The sequence below is a fragment of the Coloeus monedula genome (genome assembly GCF_965178545.1).
Source record: "Coloeus monedula genome assembly, chromosome: 3".
Classification (NCBI taxonomy): domain Eukaryota; kingdom Metazoa; phylum Chordata; class Aves; order Passeriformes; family Corvidae; genus Coloeus; species Coloeus monedula.
The window spans coordinates 91,117,214-91,131,338 of record NC_138783.1 but is presented as its reverse complement, the minus strand read 5'-3'; the positions used below and the strand labels follow the sequence as shown (position 1 = coordinate 91,131,338).

The 14,125-nt window shown below is 33.9% G+C and overlaps 1 protein-coding gene across 1 annotated transcript in view; it reads right to left on the bottom strand.

Moving 5' to 3' along the window:
- MRPS9 (mitochondrial ribosomal protein S9) overlaps positions 1–14,125 on the bottom strand; it is a 34,163-nt gene that overhangs the window by 5,697 nt on the left and 14,341 nt on the right. Inside the window, exons 3-7 of the mRNA XM_082278479.1 lie at positions 12,932–12,994; positions 12,811–12,841; positions 10,430–10,509; positions 4,072–4,154; positions 1,239–1,314 (exon numbers count right to left, since the gene is read on the bottom strand). Coding sequence (XP_082134605.1) covers positions 1,239–1,314; positions 4,072–4,154; positions 10,430–10,509; positions 12,811–12,841; positions 12,932–12,994 — 333 coding nt within the window. The remainder of the gene's footprint in view (positions 1–1,238; positions 1,315–4,071; positions 4,155–10,429; positions 10,510–12,810; positions 12,842–12,931; positions 12,995–14,125) is intronic.

Sequence of the window (14,125 nt, the reverse complement as noted above, 5' to 3'; positions counted from 1 at the left end):
GAAAAACTGCCATTCCAAATGCAGGAGCTACTGAAAGCACTGAAGTCATAATGGCTTCTACTGTGAACAAGATAAAGTCTTCTGGATATTACCAGATGGAGAATTTACAACAACTACTTCTAACTTATGCTTACGGACCACAATCTGCTCGAGACCTTTTCACATCCCCCACAGACAAGGAAGCCATCACATGCTACTGTTCCACATGACAAGTGAGTAAAGGGCATGTTTGCTGCTGCATGCTATTTTTGCAAAGCTGTTGTCCACAGAACAGACAAGATTGAAGAACACTGCTTCTATGTGAGAAAACACTTGGTATGTTCAGACAAAAGAGTTACGTTCTCTGGTACTGTCATATTCAAGCTTCCAAAAGCTGGCCACAAAGACTGAACCTGCTCTTACAAAATCTAATGCTCTTCAGAGGACTGTAGGGAAAAGCTCTGAGTGAGAAAGAAGTGTATGACTCTTAGGATGAATAGTCTTATCCCCAGAGATAGGTATAAAGGACAACTCCAAACCTACAGTGATACAGTTTGCAGACACTGGGGAAACTGCAACACCCTCCTCTCTCCCACCATATTCATAACAAGGAGAACATAACAGGAGGTATCTGTATCAAACCACAGATCTATACAGCTTTGTGTCTTGTTTCTCATATTTGATCCTGTAGCCAATCACTAAGAAAAAGGACTCCTTATTTCTAATAAGCCTTCTGTGATTTTTCTATCATTACCATGTCATCCTAAGGATTCAATAACTCTGTGCAGGTTTACTATTGTACAAATCCATAGCATTTCCCCATCTTGAATATTTACCCCTTCTCTACAATTAGTAACAGAGGTTCTAGCCCTGTCCATTTTTCATCTGTAACTACAATAAATGACTCTTTCTAAAATAAATTGTTATTACACCCCATTCCTGACCACATAATTAGATAACAAGGAACGAGTGCTCTAGGTCTCACAATGTTATCAGGAGAAAAACTAAATTATGTTAATAACAATGGGAAGTTCTTAAGAGTTCTGTATTGTGCTAGATAAAAAATATCAACACAAGTCACTTCAAAACAACATGAATGTGACAGTGCTGTCAACATATACAGACTTCATCAGAAGATAGAAAACTCTTTTGAAGAGCACTTGCTTCTGCATAGTACCTTTCCAGTACCCAAAAACGCACCCAGAGTCCATATTTTTAAGACACAAGCCTCCTTAAGATTCGAAAGATTAATTACTTACATCATCATCTGACAGTTTTTCTAACAACATTTCTTCCAATTCAATCTTAGTCAGCCATCTGCTGCCAGCCAGGTTTCTGTTTAAAATATCACATATATTCTTCCTTTAATTAACCATGCAATTAGAGTTACATCACAAAAGACCACACATACAGTCAGTCTTCGTTCAGAAATACGTTTTCCATTACAAATGAATGCAGATCACATTTCTATAGTAAACATGTGAAGGCCTATGTTGATTTTTAAAAGATCTGCCTTTTGAAAGGTATGGTAACTTCATGTACTGAATTAACCACATGAGCATTATGAGTATCAGTTATGCATTATTCATATTATTGAAGTCTGAGATTGAATTAGAGTAATACTGTAATAGGAAGTGATCTTCCCTCCAACTAAGGACTTACTTTTAAAAGCCTGCTGCCAGGAAAAATTTGGTTTACTAGCAGCAAAGAGCAAAATCAAAGGCAGAATGTTAAAATCAAATTATTTTGCCTCTGGTCTTTACTTTTCTGATCAATATAAAAAACTGCACTAGCAGCAAGCATAGTCAAAGTACTAACGTGGCAGTGACGCCCTGTACTCTATCTACTGTGTAATCTTGAGCTGCTCAGCACAGAAACTGCTCTGATGATAGAAAAAGCCGAAATTTCTAAGAAAACAGCCTTGTACAGGAATGCTAACACAAAGAAAAACCAATGCTTGAAATAAATCTTTGAAATATATATGATATGAAGTGACCAACTAAAGAGAACATCACCATAAATATACACACCAACATTATCAGGTAATTTTAAGGCAAAGATGTAACTAGCTTCTTAACTCCTCAGGTTTTTTAGAAACGGTGTTTTCAGCAGCATTAAGGAAGCTGTGATTCAGCAAAACACTCCTGAAGGTGTTTTTAAGGAGTACTACTTCTCAAGCATGTATTTTAGTGCTTTTCTGAGCCGGGACATGAGAAACGATTATTTAGAAACCAAACAGATTTTAACTATGATTTTAAAAGTATTCCAATCCTGACAGACTGAAGTAGATACTTACATTTACACACTGTTACTTGCTACTTCTAATGAAACTGGATAAAATTTCTTACATGTGAAAACCTATAAACTTAAAGTAGTTCAGAGCAGGTCCTAATCCTGCAGTTAATATTACAGAATGTATTCACAATAGATTATTTTCTGGGAAAAAAACCCAAACCAAACCCCAACAAACCCCATGCCCCTCACACCAAAACAACAGTCCTTCCTATCAACCCTCTACCTACACTTAGGAGATAAATTATCCTATCCAAACTAATCTCAGAGGAAGTACCATATCCAGTGTGGAAAGTAAGTCTCAAAAATCCTTTAAATTCTCTGAGCTTTACAAACCTAACACAGAAAAAAACCTTTCATCTCTGACTAGCTTTAGGTCGTTTTTCACATCAGTAAATCCACTGGCTGAGCTCTGTAAGGAGTCAGGTTATTTTTCAGTAGCATACATCAAGAAACTAAATTCATTTGTTCTCTTGTCTGCTCAGAAACTAACATGAATCTGTAATAAAACATTCTGTGGGTCACAGGATGCTATTTATATCATGAAGAAACATGAACTTCTGTTATTTAAGAAATTGAAATAATCTCAGCAAATTAATCCTTTCTCTTCCTAACATAAATAACAAATAAATAACAAATGGCTGAAATGAAGAAGTGACAAACCAACACGATGTGCTCCTGGAGCAATGCATAAATCTGGCTAGAAAATACACAGCAAAAACAAAGACAAAAACAACTTGGGACTGTGAAAAAAGTAACTATACAGAAAAGCAGTAAATGCCAAAACCAAAACCTCCTAGCTGTATCCATTTCTTTTAAACACTTGCTTAATTTAATGTTCTAATAGAAAATCCTTGCAAGAAATCTCAAAATAAAAAAATCAAGAGTAGTCCAAGAGGAACAAACAACACTGAAAAGCATATTCTGACTGTATGCACTAAGAAACCAACAACTGTAGATCTTCCATAGCTTCTGGTTGACATGGACCTTTTCTGTCCAGTGGCTAACTAGCTGAAGAGCTTGCTGTGCATACCAGAGAAGCTGAATGGGAAAAAGAGAAACTAAATTGAATTACTAATAGTGGTGATAACTCAAGAATTCCAGCCAAATGAGCTTTTCTAAAATTACTAGGTTTTGATGATTTCTGTTCAAAGACATTAGAAAAAAAATTTGTGAAATTAAGTATTTTGATACTCTTCAACTTAAATATTGGTATGTTAAAATATTCAAGAACTGTAATTAAAGACTCTTAAATAGCCCAGCCTTAGGTCTTAGGATTTTCTCATCAGGAACAGTGCAGTTGGTACTTTAAAAGCCCTTGTTTTCTTATAAAAAGTTTACCTCCTTTTTTCAAAATGCTTTAATAAAAGACATAATTAGAAAAACTCATACAGAATATATGTTTTATATATATATATAAACCATTCATATATATGAGTATATATATGTTTCATACAGAAACATAAAATTCTGGATATTTTCTGTTTATTTTCAAATCACACTTTGGAAGTTTTATAAAGCAAAGAATACTGAAAGGAGCAGAGAGAGATTAAAGAATAAGAGAAATAGGTGGGCTTTCCCTACTCTAGCAGTGAGAAGTGAGCATTCCACACATACCTCGTAAGACTTTTCAACCTGAAATTACCATACAAATATTACACAAGGAATGGAGCAAAAGTCTGAAAATACATTTGTGGAATAGAAGGCAGGTGGGGTGGGGAACTACCAGAAGTGCCAAAACAGGATATGAAAGTACATTAAGAAAACTACTACCAATATTCATTCTAATTGGAAGCTTACCTTTTTTCCTTCTGAAGGGGACGGTCTTCAGCTACCAGTTGGTCTTGGTGTTTCTGAGCATTCAGAAATTTTTCATATGTTTCCTTAAATGTATATGGAAAAAGTATTTAAATGGATTTTTAAATTTAACCTTTAAATTTTTCTATTTAAAACAAAGGTTTATGTGGTTCTACTCTTCAAACACTTAAAATGCAGAGTCAGAAGACAAGCAGAGCTCTGACAAAAAAAAAAAAAATTCACGTGCAGTTCAAAATAATTGATTTTGAATTCTCCAACAGTGTTTTTTGCCTTCTTACATATGTTTGTAAAAAAAAAGAAGTTATCAACTGTATACAGAAAGACAACTACATTTGTATAATGAATGCAACTCCAAAACATACTGCACAATAATTTCATTCAAAATAATTGCATTCAAATTTTGGTTTGACTTCCTCAAAATACTGACAAGGTTTAAGACTTATTTAATTTCATTTGGTAAGGATTTTCGTACATGTAGAAGTGTCAGATTTACTGGTGGCCTGTATCAGTCAGAACTTCTTACCCTGGCATGTCTACATGGACAAAAAGTTGCACATTTACCATTGTCAGAACTTCTGTTCTTTTAACCGTACAGATACGCTTACTCTCAATTTTCAGTATTTTTAAATAGTTTTCTCAAAATTCTTAGCTATGTTATTATTTTCAAACAATGGTGTGACAGTGATTTAGTACTTCAGGAAAAAAGAAAAAAAAAAGGAGAAAACACTCAAGTCACAGTAAAAATATTACAGAACAAACATATTTTAAATCAAGTATTTTTAGGGTTTTTTTTCAGTTCAGAAACTTATGGAGACTACTTGTTCTAAAATATAATATCGAACACTGAATTACAACAGTGATTCAAATGCAAAGTTAAATAGCAGTATTTGGAGAAATAATTATAATATAAATTATATTGAAACAACAGGACAGTTGTACTACAACCAAGTACTTAAATGCCAAATAATTTACTTTAATTTACAAGTGAAATAGAAAACTTATAGTCACTTTCCCATACTGTAGTAATATGAATTTTAGCAAATACTAGAGAAAAACAACGGTGTAAGAATTAGTGGGGACAAGAAACAATGGTTTGGGGTTTTTTTTATTTGTATTACTTACATAAAAACAGTAAAGGAAGAAATGTGAGACAGCTCTGTATTGTCAGATATTAACTAATGAAATACTAGTTCTTAACATAAAACTGGGATTTATAACAGGATGCAGTGACATTTCTGCAACAGCCTAAAAATAGCCCCAAAATAGAAGCCCCTTGCTTAGTTATAAACACCTACTGTTCAAGCTGATTTTTTCGCTAATATAAAATACACCTGCACATACAGTACAAATATTTGTACTTAAAATATATGAACAAAGAACAGATTGTTATCTGAGCTGCACTCAAAGCACTTAAATAGGGACAATTCACTGAAGTCTCTGATGCAGGTCACTGATGACATTTTTAATGGCACAGTGGAAAAAATACTTTTAAACAATTCATTAAAAATCTTGAAATACAAAATCATTGACTTGTGAGACAGCATGAGAACTCATATGTTATAGTAGTAAGCCTTTCAGAAATCCTTAATTTTTTTGAGATAATTGTATCAGACAGGAACTAGGAAAAACTTTCAACGTAAGAAAAGTTTATTTATCCTCAAACACAGGAAACATTCACATACAAGAGAAGAAATCCTATTTTCAAGTATTTCCAAACCTCACAAATATAACTCTACACCTCTAAGAAAACAAGATATGGCATCACTACTGTGGGCAAGATTTATGTCACATCACTCTTGTAACCTTAACAACTCCATCCAGAGCTGACTATTAGGCTTCAAAAATTTTTGCCTCTACATTAAAGGCACATACATAGGTGGGGTTAGAGAGCATGAGATGTACCTGCACAAAGCAATTTTTAGGCATCTGGAGTTAAGACATGGAAAATAATGAGTATGGAAGCTTCTGCTTGGGACTGCAGAGTGAGGGAAGAGAAGGGGAAGGAGGGCTGTGGCTGTCCCTCGGCAAGCTGCGGAGAGCTCAGCTGGAACAGTCTTAAGAGATTGATTCTGATGAGCTCCATGAGTTTCTGCATTTGGAAGAAGTCAAATCAGGCACAAAGATGATATTTTGGAGTCAGATGATTAGAAGAGGTACTGGGTTATTAAGTCTTATAAATGTGAAAGGAGATTTTTCACCTTACTGCTACTCTTGACTTAACTCTTGCCTTCAGAAGGCAGAGGGTATCACTATCCTACTTGCAAAAGCAGTCCCCTGTCTGCCTCCTCACTAACACCCATCCTTCTCCAATACATTCTGGAATACATATTTATGTATTGGTATGGCCAGCAAAAATACATGAACAGGAGCTCAACAAAAACACAGTTACATCACAGTTCCTTAAAAAAGGACACAGGGAGGTAAACAGACTGACTACAGTCAGAATCGCTTCTAAACAGCAACTGAAGTATTTTCAGGTAATATGACACAAGTTAAAAGAAGACTTAAGGATTTTATCATATTTGGAAACTATTGATAAACACAGGCAAATAAAACAAGATATGGGTTACCATCCACCACTTTTTAGACTCAGAAATTAATTGTCAGTTACAATGACAAAAAGCTTTAGAACAGCTGCAACAGTAAGATTTTCCTTGAGACCCTCCCTAGGTATTCTCAAAGAACACCAACACTCCACAGCCCGTTTAAGTTCTAAGAATGTGCACTTTTAAGAATTAAATGATCTCTCTAAACTGTTCTGGTTAAATTACAGCAATCACGTCTATTCAGACAAAGAACCCTTTACGCAGGAGATGAAGTCAAACAACACTAAAAAGTAGCATTTTAAAGTAATTCCAAGTGTAAGAGAAATGTTAAATATAATTTCCTACATATTTCTGGCAATGAAAGTGGACATGCAACTCTTATAAAATTTTGGTCTGAAGTACCAAAAAAAAAAAAAAATTGATGCATGTATCTAATCTCTGTATAGAAATGAAGCCAACAGACTGAAAGAACCACTCACGTGTGAAGTAAAGTGTGTGGATGAGCCTTTGCAAAATCAGGAATCACATGTAATGCCCAATAATTTATCTGACAAATCTTCACTCCCCAACGGCTAAAGAAAGCTTCAGAAGACACACTTGCTTTTTCAAAGCTGGCAGGTGAAGATTTTACTAATCACTTGAGGATTCAATAGTCCAATTCATGACTGTACACATCTGTGTGTCTTGTAAACTCAGCTATTACACAATCAAAATAGCTGATTTTACAAGATTGACTACGTACTGAAATGCTTACATTTCTAATAGAAAGATCAAATTTCAGATCTCTACAAGGACACTTAAAACAATTAAAAATTATTTTACTCTGCATTAAAAAAATAGGGAAGAAATCAGCAAATGAAACCCTAAAAGAGATTTTTATGGGGAAAAAACCTCTATTAACATTACAGTTAAAATATGCTGCAGAGCCCACATTTTACCTCAATTTGCACTTTACTTTGTTTCTTCTGTTTTGAGGTCAGCATACACTTTGATGGGTTTTAAGTTTTGGAGTATTTTTAAGAGTTAAAATGCTCAATTGTTAGAGCATTTACCTCAATCAGCAAGCCCTGATATTTCTAAAAAATTACAAGAAGCATGATTATATGAAATTACTATTTTTCTATACAAAATGGTATGAAGATACCATTTTGTCTTGCTCTGCACATTACAAAAATGATATTATTCTAAAAAACTTTTAAGTTAAATGATGATCAAATGTACTATCAAGCATTTGTGAAACGGTGTTTCATGCAATAAACATTCTTTTGTGTATCAGAAGAAAAATAAATTGTCCTTTTCCCTACAGCTAAACTTTATTCAACAAGCAGAACAAAGACAATAATGCATGTAACAAATATCTTGCATGATAGTTCATTTCATATTGAAAGCCAAACATGTATAGTGGCAATTATAATGCATTCAAAGATAGTTTCTTTTCAGTAAGTGGATAATACTATTTATTAGCACTAACTAAACAATAATACTATGCCCAGTTATATGACTAAACAATAATAAAATTCAAGTTCCACACAAGCCTATGTAGCAATTAATGGCATACAAGTTTACGCTAAATAATATGTTTATCTGGTTTATTAGATTTAATGGAGCAATTTAAAAGACATCCTCAAATGAGATTGATTACTTACACTAAGCTGTATTAACATACAACTCTTTTCTGGACAAATTAATTAGCTTTGAGACTTAAGAATACATTTTGTTAAATACACATTAGTTTAATAAGTGGTTAAAACAATGCTGGGAATTTCATGCAGATTTTGGCTTTTATTTGGCTGACTTAAAAAACCCCTGTTAAATCTCACTTAATGGATTTACATTTATAGAAGCCTATTTAATGAAAATATTCAGAAACACTTGAAGAACACTCAAGTATCCTATACTAATGAAAAATGCAATCGTCAAGGCCATTTGTTTGAAGGTGGTTGCCACACTCTCAGAAACAAAATGCGCACTATACTTTCAGAGATTTCCAAGGCAAGCTTGCATACTCTAACTGCTAGGTAGAGCTAAAAATAAACTTGTGCTCCTTGTAAAATTTGTAATTTCTTCATTATGATGGAATGCAACAAAACATCTTGCCCTTGGGTTGCTCTGTTTCAGCCAAAACAAATGCAAATGGCTTGTCAGATGACAGCTGTTTGATAAGGCTCCTCTACAAGACCTGCATGCTTTACTTTTTTCCGTGAAACTTGGGATGAAAGGCAGAAGGCAGGAAGAGAATTAATGTAGCATACAGTCTAAAGGCAATGCTACAACCGTGATTAAGTAGAAAAGTTAAAAGGCACAGATTTTCCACAGCCTTGCTGCGTGCAACCCATCCGTGTAACAAGTTGACAGGCCTAGCGCGTCAGCTCCATCATCCTCTCCGACAGCTAAAACGCAGCATTGCATCCCTTTTCAGAGAAAATTTGCGTCTGCACCATGAAGCGTTGTACATTATTTCTTAGCACTGCAGGGGGCTCAAGTCCATATGGAACCTTCACAAATATTACCACAGATCAAACCAGCGGCGTTTCGAGGCAGATTTGACATACCTATTTAAATGAACAGCAGGGGTCCTCGGGCTGCCTCGGGCTGTGCAGGAGAAAACCTCTGTGGAAAGCCTATGCTGCAGCTCCATTACTCAGCAAAGACACTCTCTACATTTATCATTCATTTCATTTCTGCCAGGGCAAGAAGCTCATTTGCCCAAGGTCAACAACAACAAAAAAAAAAAAAAAAAAAAAAAAAGAAAAGAAAAAAGAAAAAAAAAAGAAAAAAAAAGTGGGGGTGTTTTTTATTCTCCTAAAGAAATAAATGTACCTGACAAGAGGGGATTTTGTCCTTTGGGTACACAGAACGCAAATAAATATCAGATCATTCTAATAAAAACACTATACTCAGTAAAGCTGTGCACTGAAATTGTGATCATAAAGTTTGTTTTTCTGACAACTGACTAACCACAAAACTAACTTCTTAAGACTATCTAATGAGGAAACAAAATCTGACATGAATATCCAATTAAATATTTCTGCATTATTACATTATACATTATTAATGCTTTTGTCTTTTATAAGTACATGTAAGAAACAGGAATGTCTTTCCATAGACTCTTCTAAAGATGAAGATAATGCTTTTGCCACCGATGGTCACAGATACGAAAGGTCTGTTCATAACCCATGTTAAGACTCAGGGTCTAGTGATGTTCTATTAGATACAGCTTTTTTCATAAAGGTAAAAGATGCAGATCCTTTACTCCTGGAACCATATTAATCAGGAAAAGCCTTAAGTTTGCATGAATGGAACCATCTTAGAAAAATCAATTAAGCAGTTTAAATGCAAATTTTCTTCACACTAAATGTCAGCACAAATAACATTTCCTATAGCTTTGCCCTTCACAGAGGAAAAAAACCCTAGTTTTTATTCTACAGTGAACTTTGCTAGAACTAGCCATTTTTGTTGGATGTGCATTCTCCACTACTAATCTTTTGCTACCAACTAGATAGAGCTTACAAGAAAGTGTTCACACTATTCAAAACCAGTCCATGGCCAAACCTGTTAAATGAACCAAAAATTAAAGGGAGAACTATTATGTAGTGTGTTCTCTTAAATGTGACATAAAAATGCTCATAATAATGAATATTGTGTCACAAAAATATACATTGCATTTAACTTCAGTGGTGATATTATGGCCTACTGTGAAGACTAACTAAACTCAGGAGCTCCTGAGTGGCACCTCTAGAATAACACGCACTTGACTGGGAGCTGACATTATTTATTACAGATAACATACTTACATGCATTAATGAATAATATGACTGCTTGCCAGTATAAAAAAGGAAGTGAAATGGTCGGCCATCTTCTCCCCACTGGATTTCTACAGGAAGGCAAGATTAGACAAGCAAGCAATATACAATCACTAGAAAACAAATCCCTTGTATTTAACTGCAGTTATAAATCTCTTTCATAATACTGATTGTCTTTTTAAATATTAAATTTAAAATTTAAATATTAAATTTAAATATTATATTTAAAGACATTTCACAGGTGTTCAATCTGCCTGGAAATCTTAATGATTTAGACAATATTTTTAAAAGCTTATCACCATCTGCAATTATAATCAAATATTTACCATTATAGTTGTAAATATCATTTTACATGAGGAAATCCCTCATGTACATCTTAAACTTTAAAAGACTGTATAGGTGGTATTCTAAATAAAAGCATACATTTTAGAGCAAAAAGAAGTACAAAGTAAGAGACAACTGAAATCTACATTGAAAAATGAAAGATGAAAGATTAGCAGCTCTGGAAAACAGTGCTACAAAAAAGAAGGTTTTTCTTACCATAATACATTTAAGCTAAATTAGGTATGTGTACAATTGCCTTTTGTGGCAACAACCATATTCTGAACTTGGGTGATTTTAGAACTTGTTCATGTTATTACATTTGGCATATTTAAATGCAAAGAGCTACCCTATAGTTTACATAATTAGTTCAGCAAGAAAACAAATGTTCCATATTAATTCAGCACATCCAGTGTATTTTATTCATTACAAAATGTTATTTAAGGACAATAAATTTCAACTTTGGAGAAAAAAAAAAAAAGCAAACTTTATATAACATGACAAAGATCTCTTCCAAATAAAGAAAAATTACAAAAATAAAAACCTGAGAGCATTTTACAAATTGAACTGTAGAGAAAGTCCCAGCCATTTTATCCAGTGAAGTTCAACTAAAGCTATCTATAAACTAAAGGCAAAGATAAGACTCCAAAAACCTGTCTGATAAGCACTATATATAGTGGAGTGGAACATCAAGATATAATAGAGCAGAAGTTGAATGTAAAGATGCAAAACTTAGCAGAAGAGAAAGAATACAAGGGACTTTTACCCACATATACTACGAGTGGACTGCGTGATTTTCCATGTATGCAGCTGTGAAAGCATATTTTGTTGAAATTACTGTTCAGGGAACATTCTAAAGTATAAATTTAAGTTTTTGTACTTCAAAGTTATCAAAGACGCAATACATAGACAGGACAAAGCTGCCTTAAGAGATACTTATTGAAAATGTTATTTTTAGATGTAAATACAAAACTACACATTTATACTAATTTGTTCTTACAGTCCTCAGGATATAGCTAGCATTTCAAAGAATTCTTTAGTCCTGAAAGCATATAGAATAGTAGCTTAGTTCTTCCATAAAACAGCCTTTGGATTTTAAAACTGCTTAATGATTAATTCTCTCCTAACCTTTCAGTTTCTACTTTTTTACCTTACAATACAGGGAAGTTAAAAAATAAGGCATGATACCATTTGAAAGCTGAAATTTCAAGATTTCAGATAGTTTAGACAGCTTTCCAAAAGACACAAAGTTCCTGAAAAAACAAGTATCATTCATTCCAGCAGCAAGAAAAAGGAAGGAAAATGTCAAGATTTTAATGATAATCAGAAGTGTTCATCTGGGACTTGACAGCTCAGTGAATGTAGAATTTCACACCCATGCTACTAGTTCATACCAAATGCTAGCAAAAAATGGACAACAGGTTTTGACATTATTTTTCAAATGTCCTATGTAAAATTAAATTGCTGATTTTAGTGAACTGACCAACGTACTGGCATATCACTGACAGGGACTTGTCTCAGGAGCAAAACCAAAGACAGTATGGACAGACGTACAGAGTTAGGACTTTTCACGTCAAAGAGCTGATTAGGAGAGCTTCTACTCTGCCTATTCTTTCAACAAATTCAAAACTGTAATTTCTAATTGTCTAGAGCAATAAAGTTACAAAGAAAACTTTTGGTTTAAAATAATATTAATGAGTATTTTATGGAGGTGACAGACAGCTCTGACAAAAAACTACTGAATTTAACAAAAGGTTTTCCCATTACTTCAAGAGATTCTACACATCATTCTACTTATTGCTTATTTTTAAACAATGAAAAACATTTATCTTAGTCAGTTAATGCAGTTTCTGAGAAGATCAGTGGTATTCCGGAATAGACCAATAATTTTTATCCTAAAACACAAAGTATCAGAATAGACTTTTACTGCTCATGTCTTAGAAGTCATTAGGAACATAGAGAAAAAAGCCAATCCATAAAAATAAGAAATTCTCCATATGTAACAATTCTAATACTTAGAAATAATAAACTAAGTATCTAAGAACACTTACTTCTCTGCTCTGGAAAAACTTCAGTAGGATGCTGTAAATAAATAAACAAATATCAGCAAAAGGAAAAACTTACTCAAAATATCATGCTACAGTTATTCAGAAATGTAACAAGAAATCCTACCTTCATCATAGGTCTGGCTTGTTTGTCGAATAAGCCAGAAGGAAAGAGATAGGCAATAGCTCTCTGAAAACAAGAAGAAAGATCTTGTTACTTTTTTTCCCACAAAAGCATCATCAAAATGTTTCTTACAAACAAAAAATAGCAGAACTTTTGTACAGTAAGCAAGCAAATCAGTAAGAAAATATAAAACATATGTGATGTGCTGCAAAGAAAAGCAGACGATTTCCTCTGGCATCCTCAGAAGAAGCAAAAACTCATTCTGAAGGCTGTACTCTGCTGCATCAGAATGAGTGAACTTTCTGCTGCCAGGTTTAGTTTTTATAGAATGCATTTATCACAACTTACCAGAACTACTCCAGTGCAAAGACCACCTTTATACACAGTGATTTTCCAGTAAAATTTCAAGTGCTGTGACTTCTAGAGGAAATCACAACACTAACCTATTTATCTTTCTGAAAATATCAGTGCTTGTTAACAGTGCCTACTGACAGACCAAGCACAGAAATTTTATTTAAAGCAACAGGAAAAAGCCAAATTTTAAACATTTGGAATCCCACTTCCTACAATTTCCAGACATAGTTTCCTCAAGTCTAAAAAGCCATGTTTGTTGCGGCAGTAATAGATACTTTACATAGCCTAAATAAGCATTTCACTGATCATTGCATTTGGAAACAACTGTGAATCACTAAAATCTTTGCTGAACTTGAAAGAACTGCTCAGAGAAGAAAGACTCAAGTGACAACTTTTTTTTTTTTTCCCTTGGATACCTAAAGGCTTGCTAAAATACTTTAGAAGAATGCATGACATTCATTACACACTCATTGTTTACCACTGTTTTCACTAAGTACGAGGTACATACTTTACCTTTTCTTAACCAATATTTACCAATATTTATGTGATGTATTAAACAAGCATTATTTGCCTCCAACAAAGTTTGTGTACCAATATTCCACATCATTCTGGCAAAATGTAAGGCAAAGCACCTTACAAAGCTAAACCCTATGACACACATTTCTGTTACACATCATCCTACTCTCCCTCTGCATTTAATAATGCAAAAGCATACATTTGTCAGAGCTATTTATTTTCATTTGTTAAAAAACAACAACAACAACAAAACAACAGAAAAAGCTAGCCACCAAAAGCTCCCAGGTGTAGGAGTCTGGCAAGGGTAGCCAACTTCAGACAGAAATC